Source organism: Cherax quadricarinatus, unplaced genomic scaffold (genome assembly GCF_038502225.1).
Source record: "Cherax quadricarinatus isolate ZL_2023a unplaced genomic scaffold, ASM3850222v1 Contig912, whole genome shotgun sequence".
Classification (NCBI taxonomy): domain Eukaryota; kingdom Metazoa; phylum Arthropoda; class Malacostraca; order Decapoda; family Parastacidae; genus Cherax; species Cherax quadricarinatus.
This window is the reverse complement of record NW_027195938.1, coordinates 24751-48440: the sequence shown is the minus strand read 5'-3', so window position 1 is coordinate 48440 and position 23690 is coordinate 24751. Positions and strand designations below refer to the sequence as shown.

At 39.3% G+C, this 23690-nt stretch overlaps 1 protein-coding gene across 1 annotated transcript in view; it reads left to right on the top strand.

Moving 5' to 3' along the window:
* LOC128687537 (uncharacterized) overlaps window positions 1-23690 on the top strand; it is a gene marked incomplete at its 5' end in the record, with an annotated part of 116058 nt that overhangs the window by 72252 nt on the left and 20116 nt on the right. Inside the window, 1 exon segment of the mRNA XM_070080753.1 lies at window positions 8031-8217. Within this exon segment, the coding sequence (XP_069936854.1) occupies window positions 8031-8217 (187 nt within the window).

Genomic DNA, 23690 nt, shown 5'->3' with positions numbered 1-23690 from the left:
ACTGTACTGTACCTTACTGTACTGTTCCTTACTGTACTGTACCATACTGTACTGTACCATACTGTACTGTACCATACTGTACTGTACCTTACTGTACTGTACCATACTGTACTGTACCTTACTGTACCATACTGTACTGTACTTTACTGTACTGTTCCTTACTGTACTGTACCATACAGTACTGTACCATACTGTACTGTACCATACTGTACTGTACCATACTGTACTGTACCATACTGTACGGTACCATAATGTACTGTACCATACTGTACTTTACTGTACCATACTGTACTTTACTGTACTGTACCATACTGTACTGTACCATACTGTACTGTACCATACTGTACTGTACCATACTGTACTGTACCATACTGTACTGTACCATACTGTACTGTACCTTACTGTACCATACTGTACTGTACCATACTGTACTTTACTGTACTGTACCATAATGTACTTTACTGTACTGTACCATACTGTACTTTACTGAACTGTACCATACTGTACTGTACCATACTGTATTGTACCATACTGTACTTTACTGTACTGTACCATACTGTACTTTACTGTACTGTACCATACTGTACTTTACTGTACTGTACCATACTGTACTGTACCATACTGTACTGTACCATACTGTATTGTACCATACTGTACTTTACTGTACTGTACCATACTGTACTGTACTGTACCATACTGTACTGTACCATACTGTACTGTACCATACTGTATTGTACCATACTGTACTTTACTGTACTGTACCATACTGTATTTTACTGTACTGTACCTTACTGTACTTTACTGTACTGTACCATACTGTACTTTACTGTACTGTACCATACTGTACTTTACTTTACTGTACTGTACCATACTGTACTTTACTTTACTGTACTGTACCATACTGTACTTTACTGTACTGTACCATACTGTACTGTACCATACTGTACTGTACCATACTGTACTTTACTGTACTGTACCTTACTGTACTGTACCATACTGTACCATACTGTACTGTATCTTACTGTACTGTACCTTACTGTACTGTTCCTTACTGTACTGTACTATCGTAAGGGTTCTTGAATGGAGATATCGTAGGATAAGGTAGACACACTTGTAGGATGGTAGGTGTATTGTCAGACTGAGATGAGGGATGGAGCCCCAGCTGCCTTGCCTGTCTACGCCTGTATGGTCTGCCGCCGAGTGAGGACGGGACAGGGGGATCACTGCCCATGTGTATCCCTATGACGTCACACAAAGCCAAAGGCCTACGAGGGATCTCGTGTCTAAAGCACAGGGATGATACTAATATGCTATGCTATATAATACTGGGAATACAGGGATCAGCAACTATGCTGACAGCTCGGTCATGTTACGTATGTCGTCCCGACATACACTACTATACTATAGGCTGAACAGGCAGGCGGATCTGGGCTGATTCTATACAATAAGAAATTCATATATAACTTAGAACTAATGGATGGTACAACATGATTCTGACGTAATGGGTGTTAACGTAATCATTACAAACTATAAGAACAAATCATTATACAATATGGATGGAATTGATCGATCGATCTGTATTCATGCACTCTACGGATTCTGAGGAAGAATAAATATATACAAAGAAGTGTTTAACAGAAAGGCAGATTCGGTGCACTCAAATCTAGACTGTTAATTCTCAGAATACGGAGGGAACGTGAACACGTAAATTTCTGACAAACTGATCAGCTAATAATAAACACACAGTTGACAATTTCATTCATCTCGGACATCTAATTATACAGACTGTTTACACATAAACCCAATTCTGCGAGGGTGAGGTTTACGTATGCAGAATGGTTATCATCTCTGGGAGGATTGAATTCCTCTGCAATGGCTAACACATGTCTTGACTGAGAGAGATCTGAAGGAATATCTACAAAAGATACAACTACAATCACTAGTGACTGTGGAATTACTAACTCATCTGCTAGGAGTACTCAACTCGACTATTCGATACAGTAATTCTTGGCTCATTACTAAGTCACTAATGGGTACTGGTGGCTTCACAGTAAGAATAAGCTCTTCCTGGAGCAGGAATCGAATCACACCAGAAAACAAGGGATCTATTCTTTGGGCATTTTTGACATCCTCGACAGCAAATGGAGGATCTGCAGTAACTACACTAACGTGTCGCGATAAAGCATCTGCGACTACATTTGACTTGCCAGGTAAATTTTCAAAAGTGGGATTGAACTCTTGGATAGTCAAGGTCCATCTGGCTAACCTTCCAGTAGGCTGTTTGTTCTGGAATAAAGGTAACAGTTCTTCCTTACTGGAGGAATGAACAAACTCGGTGGAGTGGATGACTCCCCCCGGTTGAAAAAAATTAACGCTATAACACGCAATATGAGCAAGGGAGAACGAATCTACTATCTCAAACTGCAAACACAGGAGAAAAGAAATGAACACGGTGAACAATGCTGATATTCAATCTGAGTCGCACACAGTGACACGAGGTATCAGCTATAAAGAAACTACACTTACAAACGTTAACATGTGAAAGTTACTCGAGAACTAACTTCTTACAATGCACTGATTACTGTCAACTAGGATGGGATCACCATCTGGAACATTAGGAACAACAACAGACACTCTAGTGAGAACACTAGCTGTAACAGAGACGTCTTTCTGCAGACAGCATGTCACATCAACAAGAGATGGCATTACTAGTTGCAAGTAATCGTTTTCTGACAAGGCATCCCCTGTGGAGAAACTACTACTCGAACTAGCAGTCATTGCAGGGATAGGCTATGCACTCAAGGCAGTCTGAGTGTCCCTGGACACTTGAGGCAACGGAACACTATCCTGCAAGTCTGAAGGTATAGGTGGAACACAGATGGGAGTGACAGAATTACTAGTGCCTGACTGCTCGGCTACGTTAATAAGTAATTCGTGGATCTATAGGAACTTAATCTGAACTTCACATTTAGCAGCACTTTAACAAATCTCAGATACAAGCTGTGAGAACAAACACATTGCTCAAGGGCTAGATATTGTCTTTCAGTCAGTAAGGGAATGTTGGTACTGTGGACTGATTCATATTGACTTTGACTGGAATGATACACTAAGTGAACGTTCAAAAGTGACTGGGACATCTTCTCAGTGAAAATACTGAAGGGCATAAGTCAAGAAAAATGGAGAGAATGACACAGTAAGCTTAAATGGAAAAAAATGCTTAACTATTCTGCATAAGTAATTAAAAATTGACAAGTTACACAGTAAGCAAAGAACTCACACAAGAATAATATGCAACTTAACAAACACTGAAAATCAAGAGAACTTGTACTTTGCTCAAATCTAATATGCTCAACTTTTACTTTAAATTGAATAAATGGCACAGTGAGTTGTCTTTACTTTCAATGCAACAAGGAAAATACACAATAAAATAATAAAATGGACTCAATAAACTTGTGCAAAATTTAAAACAAACACACAATTCACTGAAAAATAAAATAAAATGACAGACAGAATAAAATACTATGCACAGAGCAGAGCATAAGAAACTGCACTGTAATAAACTGTATTGCACAACACTGCATAAAATTTTACTGCAAGAAAACTTTAATAGCAACACAATATTTGCACAAGAATTATTGCAAAATGAGTCAATGTGCAATAATAACAATTATAACACACAAGAAAAGAAATATATCAAGGAATGAACACTTTAACTCTTAACTGCACTTAAACAACAAGCAAAAGAACAATTTACTTTAAAAGGAGAACTTAAAAATTGCACTAAGAGTGAATTTGTTCAATAAAATATGAAAAAAAATAATAGGTGCAAAAAAAACACACAACAAAAAGGAATACAACACTTACAGAGATGCAGGACACAACACATCAACATAAACACAGTACTAGAATTTTCTTGCAATGAAACTTGAAGTGTGAAAAATTTTGTAAAAGTGAGTTCTTGCTGGTACTTTAAAAATGGCACTATTGTCTGTGGAAATAAGACAAATTAAACACTGGCTGAATAAAGGAATATGAACACAAGAATGTTCAACACACAGGGAACAAAAATAGAATTACACAAATGCTGGGAAGAAAAAAAAAAAATAACAGACAACACTGAGTTGTGATGCAGAATATGAGGTGAAAAATTACTGAATTAATTCACTGGAATTCTGAAGTTTAAACACAAGTTCTATATTGCTCATATGTTGCACACACAACAAAGGAAAAACACTCAGTACTTACTTCAAGTGTATAAAAAGATACACAACACAACAGATATAAAATAATGCACGAAAATTAACACTGAATTAAGGAGATTAAAAGAAATGAATGCAATCAGTACATGATAAACACTGAGTCTGATCAAGAGTCACTGAATGTCACTAAGAGAAAAATTCACTGGGAACACAAAAGAAATGTCTCAACACTCGCAAATGTCTCTAAAAAAAATATTATAGCTGTAACACTTGAAAAAAAAATGAGATTGATGGATTGTTTATATCGTCTTGCTGCTGTCCTCTGCACAGATGATCGTAGAATTGCGCTTAAATCGGCGAGAGACAACACACAGGAGGCTTTTAAAGATGGCGCGCCACTCTCTAGCTCTTGACCCCCTATGTGGTCCTTAAAATATGGTGCTACAACCCTTAGCAGTGCACCAAAACACTGATGAGGTAGGTGAGTTGTAATGGCCGACTGTAGTTGGGTTTGTGGGTAATGGCTGAGCGAGGCGTCTGAGACCGGCAATGGTGCGACACACGTGATCGTGAGTGGCTGGGCTTATGGGTTGAACGTCGTAAGCCTCACTGAGAAAACCCACACTGCTGCGAAGATAATTCTAAGCCGGCTGGCTTAGAAGAAACCCACGAAATACTACAACACCACAAGGATGACAAGGAGCACTCAGAATGCTTGGAACTTGAATCACAAGCGATGAAGGCTAGTCATGTGGCTTGCTTGAGTACTGGGGTAAGACACCTGGGTTAGTTGCTAGCTGGCTTATCTTAACCCTTCACACAGAATGGCTTGATAACTTCACACGATGAGCACAGCAGGGGTGGAAGCTGGCTTGGCAGGCAAAATAATTGGATGGAGTAGGCTAGGCTGGACTGGACTCGGTTGTTCTGACTCCCCCACCACAGACTGGAAACTGGCTTATTTTGCAAACTCGGGTCAACCCCTCGGGAGTAATGCAAAAAAGCAGGAAACACTAATACAAAGAGACTGACCAGTGAATAATGTAGAAGCTGGTAGAGTAGCTGGCTTGAGGTAGCTGGATGGGGTGAACCTCGGTAGGCCTACTGGTAACACGAAATGGCCGTCTTGCTGGTCGACAATTTTATCTCCAGAAATCGCTGTAATCGTCAGAATTACAGGCTCACCGCTGTCACCATTTATCGTAAGGGTTCTTGAATGGAGATATCGTAGGATAAGGCAGACACACTTGTAGGATGGTAGGTGTATTGTCAGACTGAGATGAGGGATGGAGCCCCAGCTGCCTTGCCTGTCTACGCCTGTATGGTCTGCCGCCGAGTGAGGACGGGACAGGGGGATCACTGCCCATGTGTATCCCTATGACGTCACACAAAGCCAAAGGCCTACGAGGGATCTCGTGTCTAAAGCACAGGGATGATACTAATATGCTATGCTATATAATACTGGGAATACAGGGATCAGCAACTATGCTGACAGTACCATACTGTACTGTACCATACTGTACTGTACCATACTGTACTGTACCTTACTGTACCATACTGTACTGTACCATACTGTACTGTACCATACTGTACTGTACCATACTGTACTGTATCTTACTGTACTGTACCTTACTGTACCATACTGTACTGTATCTTACTGTACTGTACCTTACTGTACTGTTCCTTACTGTACTGTACCATACTGTACTGTACCATACTGTACTGTACCATACTGTACTGTACCATACTGTACTGTATCTTACTGTACCATACTGTACTGTACCATACTGTACTGTACCATACTGTACTGTACCATACTGTACTGTACCATACTCTACTGTACCATACTGTACTGTACCATACTGTACTGTACCATACTGTACTGTACCATACTGTACTGTACCATACTGTACTGTACCATACTGTACTGTATCTTACTGTACTGTACCTTACTGTACTGTTCCTTACTGTACTGTACCATACTGTACTGTACCATACTGTACTGTACCATACTGTACTGTACCTTACTGTACCATACTGTACTGTACCATACTGTACTGTACCATACTGTACTGTACCATACTGTACTGTACCATACTGTACTGTACCATACTGTACTGTACCGTACTGTACTGTACCTTACTGTACCATACTGTACTGTACCATACTGTACTGTACCATACTGTTCTGTACCATACTGTACTGTACCATACTGTATTGTACCATACTGTACTTTACTGTACTGTACCATACTGTACTTTACTGTACTGTACCATACTGTACTGTACCTTACTGTACTGTACCATACTGTACTGTACCTTACTGTACTGTTCCTTACTGTACTGTACCATACTGTACTGTACCTTACTGTACCATACTGTACTGTATCTTACTGTACTGTACCTTACTGTACTGTTCCTTACTGTACTGTACCATACTGTACTGTTACTGTACTGTACCATACTGTACTGTATCTTACTGTACTGTACCATACTGTACTGTTCCTTACTGTACTTTACCTTACTGTACTGTACCATACTGTACTGTACCTTACTGTACTGTACCATACTGTACTGTACCTTACTGTACTGTACCTTACTGTACTCTACCATACTGTACTGTACCTTACTGTACTGTTCCTTACTGTACTTTACCTTACTGTACTGTACCATACTGTACTGTACCATACTGTACTGTACCATACTGTACTGTACCTTACTGTACCATACTGTACTGTACCTTACTGTACTGTACCATACTGTACTGTACCATACTGTACTGTACCATACTGTGCTGTACCATACTGTACTGTACCTTACTGTACCATACTGTACTGTACCTTACTGTACCATACTGTACTGTACCTTACTGTACTGTACCATACTGTACTGTGCCTTACTGTACTGTACCTTACTGTGCTGTAGTATACTGTACTATACTACAGTGTACCTTACTGTACTGTACTTATAATGTACTGGTCCATATTGTTCCACAGTGTACTGTAGTGTGCCATACTGTATTCTAATGTTTTGTAGTGCACTGTGCTGTGATGTAATATAATGTACTTCACTATAATGTATTGTGTTCTGTACTATAATGTATTCTGTGCTGTACAATATTGTACTATACTGTGTTGCACTGTATTGTACTGTAGTGCACTATAATATACTATATTGTAGTATAGTATACCATAGTGTATTGTAGTATAATGTACTGAGCTGTAGTGTACTGTACTATAATGTGCTATACTGTACTGTAATGTTCTGTACTGTACTATAATGTACTAGTATATTGTGCTAACATTTAGCATTATTTGATCAACATTAGAATTCTCTTTCCTTAGCATAGGAATACTCTCTGACCAATATTAGAGTGTTTTTAGATCAACATTAGAATGCTCTTTAATCAACATTAGAATGCTCTTTGATCAACATTAGAATGCTCTTTGATCAACATTAGAATGCTCTTTGACAAGTTTTAGAATGTTTTTTGACCAGCATTAGAATGCTCCTTGTTTTTGACAAACATTAGAATGATCTTTCTCCAATATTAGAATGATCTTTGTCCAACATTAGAATGATCTTTGACTAGCATTAGAATACTCTTCGATACAATTAATGTGGCATTCCATCTTATTGGTTTTCTTATATAAGAATTTCCCTTATTCATATAATCAGTTGACAAGTGTTGGCACTTGTTAAATAGTGGCTTTGGACTTCATATATTTCCAGAGAATTTTGTTGGTGGATTTGGTAATGACTAATGAAGTAGCAGGACATCGCTGATCTTATATTCATATGATTAACATATTTAGAATGATGATAATGGCAGGTGGGTCTCCGTCAAGCGAGGCTACGCCAGGAGCACCGCTCATGAGGGTGGAGGAGGAGGGACCTTGCAGGAAGAATCTTGACAGTGCCACAGAGAAGCCTCCCAATGTTCTTGTGTATGCTGCTAATAAAACTGAATATTTTACTGCTGTCAAGGAGACCCTCTTAAATTGTCTCAATGTTGATAGGTAAGTAAATGTGGCATTAATGGTAAATGTTTGTATTTATTATTAGTTTTTTTAATCTTTTTCTGGTCTAGTAAGAATTTTTATGAGTTCAACACTTTAAGTTAAAATGATGATGATAATTATACAGTAAAAGTTTAATGGGATGTCCAATTAAATAGCCCACAAATGGACCATATCTGCAGTATCAGCATCTGTCTGGCCTGGTCATATGCTCAATAAATTTGACCAGCTCTGCATAATCACAAGTTTGTATGGTTCAGGCTTTGTCCAGGACCTATCCATTTTCATTGTGGTGAAGAATAAAAATGCATAATATTGGGACTGGAACAATATACAAATAATGCACTCATATGAGAAAGTAACTTATGATGACATTTAGTTCTGAATTGGACCACTAACTGGTCACATAGACGCATGGAGGGAAGAGAGTCAGTACAGTGGAACCTTGACTTACGAGTGTCCCGACATACGAGTTTTTCAGGATATGATCCGTCACTCTGTCAATTTTTTTGCTCTGAGTTATGAGCCAACATCCGAGTTACAAGTGAGCTTCCCTCACTTTCCCCTCAACCCACAACTGCACACCTTACTTGTTTATCTATGATTTCATGCTGTAATTCCATGGACATCATCCTGTTTTCCTTCTTAGCACTGTCCTTTGCACTTAACTTCTTAGGACCCATGTTTAGAAAAAAGAAATTTGGCAAAATAACTGTAAAAATGTAAGCAGAGCATGACAAAAATACTTCCACAGTGAGGTAAACAGTGCACTGAGTGGGCGGCATCCTGAATCTCTCATTATTATTATTATTATTATTATTATTATTATTATTATTATTATTACTATTATTATTATTATTATTATTATTATTATTATTATTATTATTATTATTATTCTTTCTTCTTTCAACGTACCAGCTGCATCCCACCGAGGCAGGGTGGCCCAAAAGAAAAAACGAAAGTTTCTCCTTTTAAATTTAGTAATATATACAGGAGAAGGGGTTACTAGCCCCTTGCTCCCGGCAATTTAGTAGCCTCTTACAACATGCATGGCTTACAGAGGAAGAATGCTGTTCCACTTCCCCATGGAGATAAGAGGAAATAAACAAGAACAAGAATTAGAAAGAAAATAGAAGAAAACCCAGAGGGGTGTGTATATATATGCTTGTACACGTATGTGTAGTGTGACCTAAGTGTAAGTAGAAGTAGCAAGACGTACCTGTAATCTTGCATATTTATGAGACAGACAAAAGACTTCCAGCAGGCATGCGTGAGCGTGTTTGATAGGAGTGAATGGAGACAAATGGTTTTTAATACTTGACGTGCTGTTGGAGTGTGAGCAAAGTAACATTTATGAAGGGATTCAGGGAAACCGGCAGGCCGGACTTGAGTCCTGGAGATGGGAAGTACAGTGCCTGCACTCTGAAGGAGGGGTGTTAATGTTGCAGTTTAAAAACTGTAGTGTAAAGCACCCTTCTGGCAAGACAGTGATGGAGTGAATGATGGTGAAAGTTTTTCTTTTTCGGGCCACCCTGCCTTGGTGGGAATCGGCCGGTGTGATAAAAAAAAAAAAAAAAAAAAAAAAAAAAAAAAAAAAAAAAAAAAAGACACCAGTAATCCTACCATCATGTAAAACAATTACAGGCTTTCGTTTTACACTCACTTGGCAGGACGGTAGTACCTCCCTGGGTGGTTGCTGTCTACCAACCTACTACCTAAATTATTATTATTATTTCTTTCTGTCTTTCAACACACCGGCCGTATCCCACCGAGGCGGGGTGGCCCGAAAGGAAAAACAAAAGCTTCTCCTTTTACATTTAGTAATATATACAGGAGAAGGGGTTACTAGCCCCTTGCTCCTGGCATTTCAGTCGCCTCTTACAACACGCATGGCTTACGGAGGAAGAATTCTGTTCCACTTCCCCATGGAGGTAAGAGGAAATAAACAAGAACAAGAACTAGTAAGAAAATAGAAGAAAATCCAGAGAGGTGTGTATATATATGCTTGTACATGTGTGTGTAGTGTGACCTAAGTGTAAGTAGAAGTAGCAAGACGTGCCTGAAACCTTGCGTGTTTGTGAGACAGAAAAATGGACACCAGCAATCCTACCATCATGTAAAACAATTACAGGCTTTCGTTTTACACTCACTTGGCAGGACGGTAGTACCTCCCTGGGTGGTTGCTGTCTACCAACCTACTACCTAAATTATTATTATTATTGTTATTAATTTAATGAACTGGAGTACAGATCCAATTCCTTAGATCAAGAGCCCCTCACTGGTTTCAAGGTACCTTGACGCTGGTGAGGGGCTGCCTTTCCCTTTCATGACCCATGTTCTTGTACGGTATACAACAACAATTCATCAGAGAGCCCATTGTAACTCTGAGTTGTTGGTAAATGAGTATGTTGGTAAGTGAGGATCAATTATGGAGGGAGAAGAGGGAATATAAATGTATAAACTCAAGGATTATGTGGATTTAAATAAGGGTTGTATGTGAAAAGTGGGTCATAATAAGCGTGTATGCACCAAGAGAAGAGAGGAGTGTAGAGGAGAGAGAGAGATTTTGAGAGATGTTAAGCGAATGTATAGGAACCTTTGAACCAAGTGAGTGAGTAATTGTGGTAGGGGACCTATATGCTAAAGTAGGAGAAACATTTAGAGAGGGTGTGGTAGGTAAATTTGGGGTGCCAGGTGTAAATGATAATGGGATCCCTTTGATTGAACTTTGTATAGGAAGGGGTTTAGTTATAATTCATACATATTTTAAGAAAAAGAGGATAAATAAGTATACAAGATATGATGTAGGGCATAATGACAGTACTTTGTTAGGCTATGTATTGGTAGATAAAAGACTGTTGAGTAGACTTCAGGATGTACATGTTTATAGAGGGGCCACAGATATATTGGATCACTTTTTAGTTGTAGCTACAGTGAGAGTAAAAGATAGATGGGATACAAGGAAAATAGAAGCATCAAGTAAGAGAGAGGTGAAGGTTTATAAACTAAAAGAGGAGACAGTTAGGGTAAGATATAAACTACTATTGGAGGATAGATGGGGTCGAAGATGTATGGGGTAGGTTTAAAAATGTAGTGTTAGTGTGTTCGGCAGAAGTTTGTGGTTACAGGAAAGTGAGTGCGGGAGTGAAGAAGGGCGATTGGTGGAATGATGATGTAAAGAGAGTAGTAAGGGAGAAAAAGTTAGCATATGAGAGGTTTTTACAAAGTAGAAGTGATGCAAGGAGGGAAGAGTATAAGGAGAGAAACAGAGAGGTTAAGAGAGTGATGAAGCAATGTAAAAATAGAGAAAATGAGAGTGGGTGAGATGTTATCAACAAATTTTGTTGAAAATAAGAAAAAGTTTTGGAGTGAGATTAACCCTTTGACTGTTTCGGCAATATATATACATCTTACAAGCCAGTGTTTAGGATGTATATATACTCACTAATTCTAGCGGCTTCAAATCAAACAGGAGAAATCTGGTAGGTCCACATGTGAGAGAATGGTTCTGTGTGGTCAGTGTGCACTGTATAAAAAAAAATCCTGCAGCACGCAGTGCATAATTAGAAAAAAAAACTCCAACCGTGTTTTTGGATTAAAATGCCGAATTTGAGGTGTATATTCGTATAGAATTTATGGGTGTATTCTCGTTTTCTTGGTCTTATTTGATAGAATGGAAAATGTATTACAGAAATAGAGATGATTTTGATTAGTATCACGATGAAAACGACTTTGAAATTGAGCTCAAATTAGCGGAAATGTTCAATTTTTACCAGTGTTCAAGAGTAAGCAAATCACACCACATCTCCAATACATGTCAACTGGGGAGTCTGATATTCTTTCACTAGTGCACTAATATTATTTATATCATTTTTACAATAATGCAGTAATCTGCATACCAGTAAATCTTCTCTTTTTTGTGTGAAAAAAAAAATCGAAGTGGAAAGCAAGAGTAATATAAGAGGGGCCTAGAGACGTGGCTAATGAACAGAGGATGTGTTATTTTAGTGCCAAGAATGTCTGCATTGTTTATTCTGGACCCTATTTTGAAATTGGCACCTTTTTTTTATTTGTGAAATTGGCCAAATTGCCAATTTCTGACCACTTTATTGGGTAGTTGAAATTAGTAAATGGGCGGTTTCTTGTACAGTGGACCCCAGAGTTTTGTAATTAATCCGTTCCATAGAGTCTGCCAATTGGCGAAATTCACGATTGGCGAATTATTTTTCACATAAGAAATAATGGAAACCCAATTAATCCGTTTCAGACAGCCAAAAGTATTAACAAAAAATAATTTTTTTAAGGATTTAATGTAGATTTACATACAGAAAACAATGACAAATAAATATAAAGCACTAACAAAATGGATAAATGAACATTTAACATCACACTTAACCTTTATTGATTGTTGTTGGTGTAGGAGGTAGGTAGGAGGCAAGAGGAAGGCGAGGTTATTATGCTCTAATATGATGCTAATATCATCTCTACGGCTTATTTATCAATCACAATTCATCTAATATGACATTATAAACAATATTAACCCTTTCAGGGTCTGTGCCGTAGATCTACGGCTTTACGTTGAGGGTCCAAACCACAGATCTATGCCATGAGCTCAGCTCACTCTGATAAGCTGTGAGTGGTAAATTTGGGCCTAGATATGAGAGAATACATCTATGTGGTATGTGTGCACCACATAAAACAAATCCTGCAGCACACAGTGCCTAATGAGAGAAAAAAAACTGAGACCGTTATTTTCGATTAAAACAGCGACTTTGCAGTGTTTTTCGTATGTTTTTTTATAGTTGTATTTGCAATTTCTTGGTCTCATTTGATAGAATGGAAGACATATTACAGAAATAGAGATGATTTTAATTAATTTTAGCACTGGAAATGTCTTGAAACTGAGCTCAAAGTAGCAGAAATGTTAAATTTTTGCCCATGTTCAAGAGTAAACAAACGACTTCACACGTTTAATACATGTCAGCTGGTGGGTCTAATATACATTCACAAATGTGGTGATGATATTTATACAATTATTACAATATTGCATAACAGTAAATCTTCTATTTTATTGTTTGAATAAAAATTTATTATGTGAATAAAAAATCAAAATGGAATTCATTTGTAAAGCCTCAAAACATAACTAATTAACAGAGGAAATGTTAGTTTAGTGCCAGGAATACCTACATTTTTTATTCTGGACTCTGTTTTGAATTTGGAATATTTTGAACTTTATGTTAAATTGGCCAAATTACCAATTTCCGATCACTTTATTTTGTAGTTGAAACAGTTGACTTGGCGATTTACTGTGCTCAGTCGATAGAATAGAAGTAATACTAGTGAAATAGCTAAGAATTTGGTTGATTGGAATAATGTAATTGGCCTAAAATTGGAGTCAAAGTCGGCAAAATCGCTGATTCATAAATATCGCTGACACATCAAAATTCGCAAGAGCATAATTTCGTCAGTTTTCCATCAAATTTCGTACTTTTTGTTTTATTACCTTCAGAAAAAGATTCTCTACCATTTCATAAGAAAAAATAACAAAATTATTTTTGAAAATTCTTGGACCTGGTGCACACTTTGAAATTTGGCCTCTGGACCCTGAAAGGGTTAATAACATAGAAACATGATATATACTACTCTAGAAAGAATAAAATATGCCATAATGTATGTGAGGAGTAAATGGTGTAAGTGTTGTTGGGTTTAAGGGCCGCCACTGAGAGAAGCCGTGTTGGTGGCAGTGGAGACTTTGGCCACCACCACCATCACAATTAACCCTTTGAGGGTTTTCGTCGTACTAGTACGTCTTACGCGTAGGGGTTTTTGACGTACTAGTACTCATAAATTCTAGCGGCCTCAAATCTAGTGGGAGAAAGCTGGTAGGCCTTCATATGAAAGAATGGGTCTATGTGGTCAGTGTGCACAGTCTAAAAAAAATCCTGCAGCACACAGTGCATAATGAGAAAAAAAAAACTTTGACCATTTCTTTTGAATAAATCAGCGACTTTGCAGTGTATTTTCGTATGGTATTTATTGTTGTATTCTAGTTTTCTTGGTCTCATTTTATAGAATGGAAGACATACTACAGAAATTGAGATGATTTTGACTGGTTTTACAAAGAAAGGTGCCTTGAAATTGAGCTCAAAGTAGCAGAAATGTTCGATTTTTACCAAACTTCAAAAGTAAACAAATCGTGCCAAGCGTGCAATACACGTCAACTGGTGAGTCTAATATTCTTTCACAAGTGCACCAATAATATTTATACCATTTTTTACACTAATGCAGTAGTCTGCATAACAGTAAATCTTATATTTTTTGTGAAAATAAAAATTCAAAGTGGAAAGCAAAAGAATATAAGAGGGGCCTTGAGACATGACTAATGACTAGAGGAAATGTCATTTTAGTGCCAGGAATGTCTTTCTTGTTTATTCTGGACCCTATTCGGAAATTGGCATCTTTTGAAATTTGTGTGAAATTGGCAAAATTGCTAAATTCTGACCACTGTACTGGATAGTAGAATTTCATAAATGAGTGGTTTCTTGCACCCATTCGATAGAAAAAATGGAGTTCTATCGAAATATTCATGTTTTTTGTCGACTAGTACAGTGAAATTGGCCGAAAATGGGGCTCAAAGTGGGCAAAATCGCCGATGCTCAAACATCGCCGAGACCGCTATCTTTGCGAGAGCATAATTCCGTAAGTTTTCTATCAAATTTCAAACTTTTGGTGTCTTTATGATCGGGAAAAGATTCTCTATCTTTTCATAAGAGAAAATATTTTTTTTTTTTTTTAAATTTGGCCGACCCTGAGAACGGGTTTCGGAGAGGGCCTGTCGACCCTCAAAGGGTTAATGTATGTAATTTATAAATAAGAATATTTACATTTTAGTTTATAAATAAGAAATATTTACATTTTACTTTATAAATAAGTAAGTTTATTCAGGCATACACAAATACAGTTACATACATAGATTATCATACATAGCGGCATATGTGTAAAGTACCCAGGATAACCCAAAAAATTCAAAAGTGACATATTTCCATTTGTGTCCTTTTATATTTACACTTATATTTACTTTTATACTTACACTTTTATATTTACACTTATCTTGGAGGAGATGTTAGTTTAATTAGTTAGTTTGATGAAGGAGATGTTGGCACAGGTTTAGGGTGGTGGAAGATAGCAGAGCTGTGTATGTTCAGCGGTCCTGTACACATCCAACAACATTGTAGAGTTACTCTCATGTTGTTTGCCTATCACTTACTCGCTTAACTTACTTGCTACACTGTTAATTCTACACTTGATCGCTGGCTGGAGCTATAACCTTTATCAATACCTGCTGCTTTAGTATCATACTTATTGTAGAATCACTGAATCACTGCAGAAGGCACATTCTCCCCTCTCTCTTCCTCTTCTACTTTAGTGCTTTTGTATGAATTTTTTTATTGAATTCTATCGTGTTTCTCACCTTCTTTACCAAAGGGCTGGCACTAGGAGCTTTCTTTGGACCCATGGTGGCTTATTTAGCAGTTGCAAGCACAAAAAAAATGAATTATTATGAAATGTGTTGTATGAACTCTTGGGGTGATGGTCACATGCTGGTAAACAATGGCACACCGAGTGTGAATAGTGCGGGAGACTGGCTTTTGTGCACGCTGATGGGCAGACGCGTACCAGAAGATCGCCGAATCATGAGTCCAATCACGAACCACGAAGCAAAATTTTGCCGAAAAAACTTGCCAAAAGTCGGATTTCACGAAAGTCGCGGCCGCCAAATGGTGGGGTTCCACTGTATTCAGTTGATAGAAAAAATGGAGTTCTAAAGAAATAGCTGTGAGTTTGTCAACTGGAACAATGAAATTGGCTGAAAATAGGGCTCAAAGACGGCAAAATCGCCGATGCGTATATATCACCGAGATCGCTAACTTCATGGGAGCATAATTCCATAAGTTTTCAATCAGATTTCGTACTTTTGGTGTCATTACCATCCGGAAAAGATTCTCTATCATTTCACAAGAAAAAATAATTTTTTTTTTCCTAAAATTTTTTGACATAGAATGGCAGTTTCAGAAAGGGGCTTGCGACAGTCAAAGGGCTAACAAGTTGAGGAAGCCTAGGGAACAAATGGATTTGTCAGTTAAAATTAGGAGAGGAGAGTTATTAACCCTTTTAGGGTCCAGAGGTCAAATCTTAAAGGGTGCACCATAGTCCAAGAAATTTTGAAAAAAAAAAAAAAAGAATTCTTACAGATTTGAAGATAATAATTTTCTGTAGATAATAAAAAAAAATTCTATCAGTAGTTACCGAGATATAGAGGTGTGAAGTTGACCCTCAATGACCTGGTGGCGCCAACATCCGCGACTTCCGTAAAGTCTCATTATTTTATTTTAAGTTTTTGTTAATTTTTTCTTTTCTTTTCTAATATTTTTCTTTTCCAGTAATATTTGTAGCTTGTAAGACCAATATAATGTATAATGTATAAATGTACACTCATTGTATTCAACACAGTAATTGCACTAATTTGTTTATCATTACTGTCTTGTCAGTCTTGTCAGCGTGTCAGCGTGCCTCGTTGTGCTCCGGGTTTTCTCGTGTTTTCACGGTCGCTCTTACGTGCTAGAACTTTAATTTGTGTCATCAATCCTATACGATACATCCCTCTAGCGCCTGGAACCAATCTTGGGCGGAAAACATTATATACTGAGTCAAAAAAGGAGAATTAGTGTGCACTGCGTAGCAGAGTTTACTGCCAGAGGGGAATCATAGGCCTGTGTCCCGTGTGGAAAAAAATAATAATAATTGAACTTTTCATGTCAGAGGAAAGAAAGTCTCCCTGATAACATTGAGTATACATAGTGTATAGTGTATACTACAGTGGCTCCCTAGTATATTGATGATAAAGGCTAAAGTGTCATTTGAAAACAGGTGAATTTGTAAATGAAGTGATAAGCCTATAGAGGAAGGTGCCAGAAGTCGCCAGAAACTTACCACAGGTCAGCTGTTTTTAATAATCTTACTGGCCTGCTAGTGTACTCGCATATAATCTAGTGATACCAGTGAATAGCAGAATACAGTGTTGTAGTAGCAACTAACCAGTATTATAATGGTACTTAGTGGAGTGGAGTGACTTTCATTAGTTTCTTTTCTTGAAATACGAGACGTTACTGTGAATTTCATATAACCTGTAGTTACCAGCGGTCGCAATATACACAACGAGAAGCAATTATTACTACAGAAAAAGCGTCCTTCCTCCAAAATTTGCACAAGTCAACTATAGTGATAATATAGCATTTATTGTGGTGGAGACGGAAAAAAAAAAAAAAATAGAAAAGCCAGATACAGCGATTGATAAACAAGGAGGTGACCGTTCGTCATTGTAGGAGCTGCCAGATATCACCGGCTCTTCAACACGCAAGTTATACTTTTGTATCAGTCAAATCACATATTACTCGGGTAGATAATTTCCAGTAGATCCTTCATGTGTTAGCTCAAATCACCGACCAGTATGTTTTAAATAAGTGACCCACTGATCAGAGCAGATCGACTGGTCCGAACCCTTGACTGGTCCGAACCCTTGACTGGTCCGAACCCGGGACTGGTTTCAAACAGTTTCGTTGGACAATAAAGCAGACTGTAAACGGATGGGGTTGTAGGCGCCCTTATAAACACAAACATTAAAAATCAGGAACGTGACGGTAAGCTGTCCAATATACAAAAAGAGTTAGAAACAGAAATACAAATAGCTAGAGCTTCATTTAAGGTTATTAATATAATATTCAAGAGGTTGCTAGTAGAATTGCAGTAAATCAACCATTCAAATCATTATGAAGCTGTGTGTAGTCTGTGGTCAGTCAAACAAACGGGCTTCCACATGGATAAATTGTCATTTTTGTGGAAATTGGTGTCACGCCCCTTGTGCAGATATCCCAGAACTAGCTACAAGCAGTATTAAAACAGAGAAGTGTTTCTGGGTATGCCCAAATGAGGAAAATCTGTGGACTAAAATCACAAGGGTATTAAAAGAGGACAACATCAAAGCTGCTTTCATAGAAAACCTGGAAGCTTTCTACAACAGATGGGAACATAAAAAGTCTGGGCTGAATGGTACTGCCCTTGATACTGGCCATGTAGTCACAAACTGTAAGGCTGGAGGTGATGTCCTGGGAGACAGAAATGGTGAAGCTGGAGATACTGTCCTGGGAGACAGTAATGGTGAAGCTGGAGATACTGTCCTGGGAGACAGAAATGGTGAAGCTGGAGATACTGTCCTGGGAGACAGTAATGGTGAAGCTGGAGATTTTGTCCAGGTAGTCGGGAATTATACGCAGGAAGGAATACATATAAATGACCTCATAGGGGACAGGAGCCATAGTAGGGAAACAAGTGTAGTCAAAGATAAGATAAAACCAATATTGCAAACTAGAAATACCGCAGGAAATAGCAAACAAGAGGACTCCAATAGCAATAGTGAGGATAAATTACCAAAAACAACTGGTGGGAGCTCCATTGTTGGTGCTAGGGAGGATAGAAGTAAGACAGGGAAACATGCACCAACAGGGAATACAGTCACAGAAACCCAAGGCAAGCGGAAACCAAGCCTGTGCACATACTATGCACTTGGTATCTGCTGGCATGGGAAATCTGGAAAAACAGATGGGACGTGCAACTATGACCACCCTAGAAAATGCCATGCCCATATGACAACAGGAAAATGCAAACTCCCTTCCTGTAAGCTTTTTCACCCTGAAATGTGTACCTCTTCAGTACAGGAAAGACTGTGCTATAACTTAAATTGCCAGGCATACCATCTAAAGGGGACAAAAAGATACAAAACATCCAGGCCATGGGAAAACCTGGGTAGCCACAGCCACTCAAGAGGGAGAGGTTTTTTAGTGCCAGGAAGGAAAAAAAACTGGCAGGAAATGGCAGAAATCGTACACCAAATCCAGTCATTCCTGGAGTGGAACCACAGTCGATGGCCTCCACTCCAAACCAACAGATACAGATACTAATGCCGGAAAAAAAATCCCCCCCCAGTACCAACAATACCACCAGTCCGATAACATTCTTCTTAGTAAATATACAGGGTCTAAAGCCAGCAACAAACAACAAAATACCTTTCATCCGTGGACTGCTTGCAGAGGCAAAGGCAATGTTCGCGGCTTTCACTGAGACCCACATAAAGGATCACTTGGACAATGAAATATGGATCCCAGGTTACAACCTATACAGATGTGACAGAGTGAACAGGCAAAAGGGGGGGGTTGGCCTGTACATTGCAGAGTCACTTGTTTGCACAGAACTGCTTAATGCCTCAAATGACGTAGTGGAAGTTTTAGCAGTAAAGGTTGAGAACCAAAACCTAGTCATTGTGGTAGTCTACAAGCCTCCGGATGCAACATCCCAGCAATTCCAGGAACAGCTGTTAAAAATTGACCACTGTCTGGAAAATCTTCCAGCTCCTGCACCCAACATCTTGCTCCTGGGGGATTTCAACTTAAGGCACCTAAAATGGAGGAATATAGCAAATAATATTGTTGCAGTAATAACACCAGGAGGCAGCTCTGATGAAAACTCACACTCACACGAGCTTTTAAATCTCTGCACAAAATTCAATTTAAACCAGCAAATAATAGAGCCTACTAGACTGGAGAATACACTAGACCTCATATTCACTAACAATGATGATCTGATAAGAAATGTCACCATATCAAAAACAATATACTCAGATCACAACATAATTGAGGTTCAGACATGTATGCGAGGAGCCCCAGACCGACAAAATGAGACTAGTCACGAGGGAGCATTCACCAAATTCAACTTCAATAACAAAAACATAAAGTGGGACCAAGTAAACCAAGTCCTAACCGATATAAGCTGGGAAGATATACTAAGCAACACAGACCCAAACTTATGCCTAGAACAGATTAACTCGGTGGCACTCGATGTATGCACAAGGCTTATTCCTCTAAGAAAAAGGAGGAGTAGATGTAAAATAGAAAGAGACAGGCGCTCCCTTTACAGGCGACGGAAAAGAATAACAGAGCGGCTAAAAGAGGTCAATATATCTGAAATGCGCAGGGAGACACTGGTCAGAGAAATAGCAAGCATCGAACTTAAGCTAAAAGAATCCTTTAGGAGTCAGGAATCGCGGGAAGAACTAAAAGCTATAAATGAAATCGAAAGAAACCCAAAGTATTTCTTCTCCTATGCCAAATCAAAATCGAGAACAATGCCCAGTATTGGGCCCCTACTTAAACAAGATGGGTCCTACACAGATGACAGCAAGGAAATGAGTGAGCTACTCAAGTCCCAATATGACTCAGTTTTTAGCAAGCCGCTAACCAGACTGAGAGTCGAAGATCAAAATGAATTTTTTATGAGAGAGCCACAAAATTTGATTAACACAAGCCTATCCGATGTTATCCTGACGCCAAATGACTTCGAACAGGCGATAAATGACATGCCCATGCACTCTGCCCCAGGGCCAGACTCATGGAACTCTTGTGTTCATCAAGAACTGCAAGAAGCCCCTATCACGAGCCTTTTCCATCCTATGGAGAGGGAGCATGGACACGGGGGTCGTCCCTCAGTTACTAAAAACAACAGACATAGCCCCACTCCACAAAGGGGGCAGTAAAGCAACAGCAAAGAACTACAGACCAATAGCACTAACATCCCATATCATAAAAATCTTTGAAAGGGTCCTAAGAAGCAAGATCACCACCCATCTAGAAACCCATCAGTTACACAACCCAGGGCAACATGGGTTTAGAACAGGTCGCTCCTGTCTGTCTCAACTACTGGATCACTACGACAAGGTCCTAAATGCACTAGAAGACAAAAAGAATGCAGATGTAATATATACAGACTTTGCAAAAGCCTTCGACAAGTGTGACCAGGGCGTAATAGCGCACAAAATGCGCGCTAAAGGAATAACAGGAAAAGTCAGTCGATGGATCTATAATTTCCTCACTAACAGAACACAGAGAGTAGTCGTCAACAGAGTAAAGTCCGAGGCAGCTACGGTGAAAAGCTCTGTTCCACAAGGCACAGTACTAGCTCCCATCTTGTTCCTCATCCTCATATCCGACATAGACAAGGATGTCAGCCACAGCACCGTGTCTTCCTTTGCAGATGACACCCGAATCTGCATGACAGTGTCTTCCATTGCAGACACTGCAAGGCTCCAGGCGGACATCAACCAAATCTTTCAGTGGGCTGCAGAAAACAATATGAAGTTCAACGATGAGAAATTTCAATTACTCAGATATGGTAAACATGAGGAAATTAAATCTTCATCAGAGTACAAAACAAATTCTGGCCACAAAATAGAGCGAAACACCAACGTCAAAGACCTGGGAGTGATTATGTCGGAGGATCTCACCTTCAAGGACCATAACATTGTATCAATCGCATCTGCTAGAAAAATGACAGGATGGATAATGAGAACCTTCAAAACTAGGGAGGCCAAGCCCATGATGACACTCTTCAGGTCACTTGTTCTATCTAGGCTGGAATATTGCTGCACACTAACAGCACCTTTCAAGGCAGGTGAAATTGCCGACCTAGAAAATGTACAGAGAACTTTCACGGCGAGCATAACGGAGATAAAACACCTCAATTACTGGGAGCGCTTGAGGTTTCTAAACCTGTATTCCCTGGAACGCAGGAGGGAGAGATACATGATTATATACACCTGGAAAATCCTAGAGGGACTAGTACCGAACTTGCACACGAAAATCACTCACTACGAAAGCAAAAGACTTGGCAGACGATGCACCATCCCCCCAATGAAAAGCAGGGGTGTCACTAGCACGTTAAGAGACCATACAATAAGTGTCAGGGGCCCAAGACTGTTCAACTGCCTCCCAGCACACATAAGGGGGATTACCAACAGACCCCTGGCAGTCTTCAAGCTGGCACTGGACAAGCACCTAAAGTCAGTTCCTGATCAGCCGGGCTGTGGCTCGTACGTTGGTTTGCGTGCAGCCAGCAGCAACAGCCTGGTTGATCAGGCGCTGATCCACCAGGAGGCCTGCTCACAGACCGGGCCGTGGGGGCGTTGACCCCCGAAACTCTCTCCAGGTAAACTCCAGGTAAACAGTGGACCCTCAACCAACGGCATTAATCCATTCTAGAGAGCTTTCCGTTAGTCGAAATTGCCATTGGTCGAATTAATTATCCCCTTAAGAAATAATGGAAATAGAATTAATCCGTTCCTGACACCCCAGAGTCTGAAAAAAAAAAATTATATGAAATATAAATTTCTTGACACAAGAACGAATGGGACATGCAAAATAAACAAAAATTAAATGTCACTTACCTTTATTGTGAAGTTGTTGATGAGTGATATGCCAGTAGCAGGGGAGATTCAGGATTGTCTATTGCTTGGAAGGAGAATCCCATTCCATAAAGACTTCAAGTACCAAGTCCTTTGGTTGGGTTACCTCCCTTCTTAGTTTTTTATTGCCACTAGGACCAGCTTGAGTCACTGGGCCCCTGTCGCACAAAATAGCTGTCCAGAGAGCTCTTTTTCTCACGAACCCTTAGGATTTCCCTAAAATGGGACACAAGAGTGTCATTGTGCATGTTGCCAATGTGGCTTGCAACTTCTGTGACAGGATAAAATTCATCCATAAATGCTTCCACCTTTGTAAACATTGAACACATTTCCCTAATCCTTGACGAAGTCATCTTCCTCCGTCTCTCTTCATCCTGCTCTGAAGAACATTCCTGAGATGTGATCTGTTGCTGTTGCTCCTGAAGCTGTTGCAGGTCTGCAGTGGTTAGTTCTTTCTCGTCATTCTGCACCAACTCTTCCTCATCCTCGTCACAAACCTCCAACTTCAAGGACACAACCCGAAGGACACAACCCCAAGGACACAACCCCAAGGACACAATAGCTTCCACTACTGGCATAGGCTCCTGAAGGTTAGCCCCAAACCCTTCAAAATCCCTCCGTTCTACACATTCTGGCCACAGTTTCCTTCAAGCAGAGTTCAAGGTTCTCTTAGTCACTCCCTCCCAAGCCTTACCTATGAGGTTTACACAACTGAGGATATTGAAGTGATCTTTCCAAAACTCTCTTAGGGTCAATTGAGTGTCTGAGGTCGCTTCAAAGCACTTTTGAAACACTGCTTTTGTGTAGAATTTTTTGAAGTTTGAAATGACCTGCTGGTCCATGGGCTGGAGGAGAGGAGTTGTATTAGGAGGCAAAAACTTAACTTTTATGAAGCTAAACTACCCAGCAATTTGCTCTTGCAAGTCGTGAGGATGAACAGAATCATTGTCCATTACCGGGAGGCACTTGAGTGACAATTTCTTTTTCCTGGAGGTATTTTGTCACAGTGGGGCCAAACACATCATAAAACCAGTCCAAGAAATATTCCCTAGTGACCCATGCCTTACTGTTTGATCTCCACAGCACACACATATTACCCTTGATGATATTGGTTTTCTTGAACACT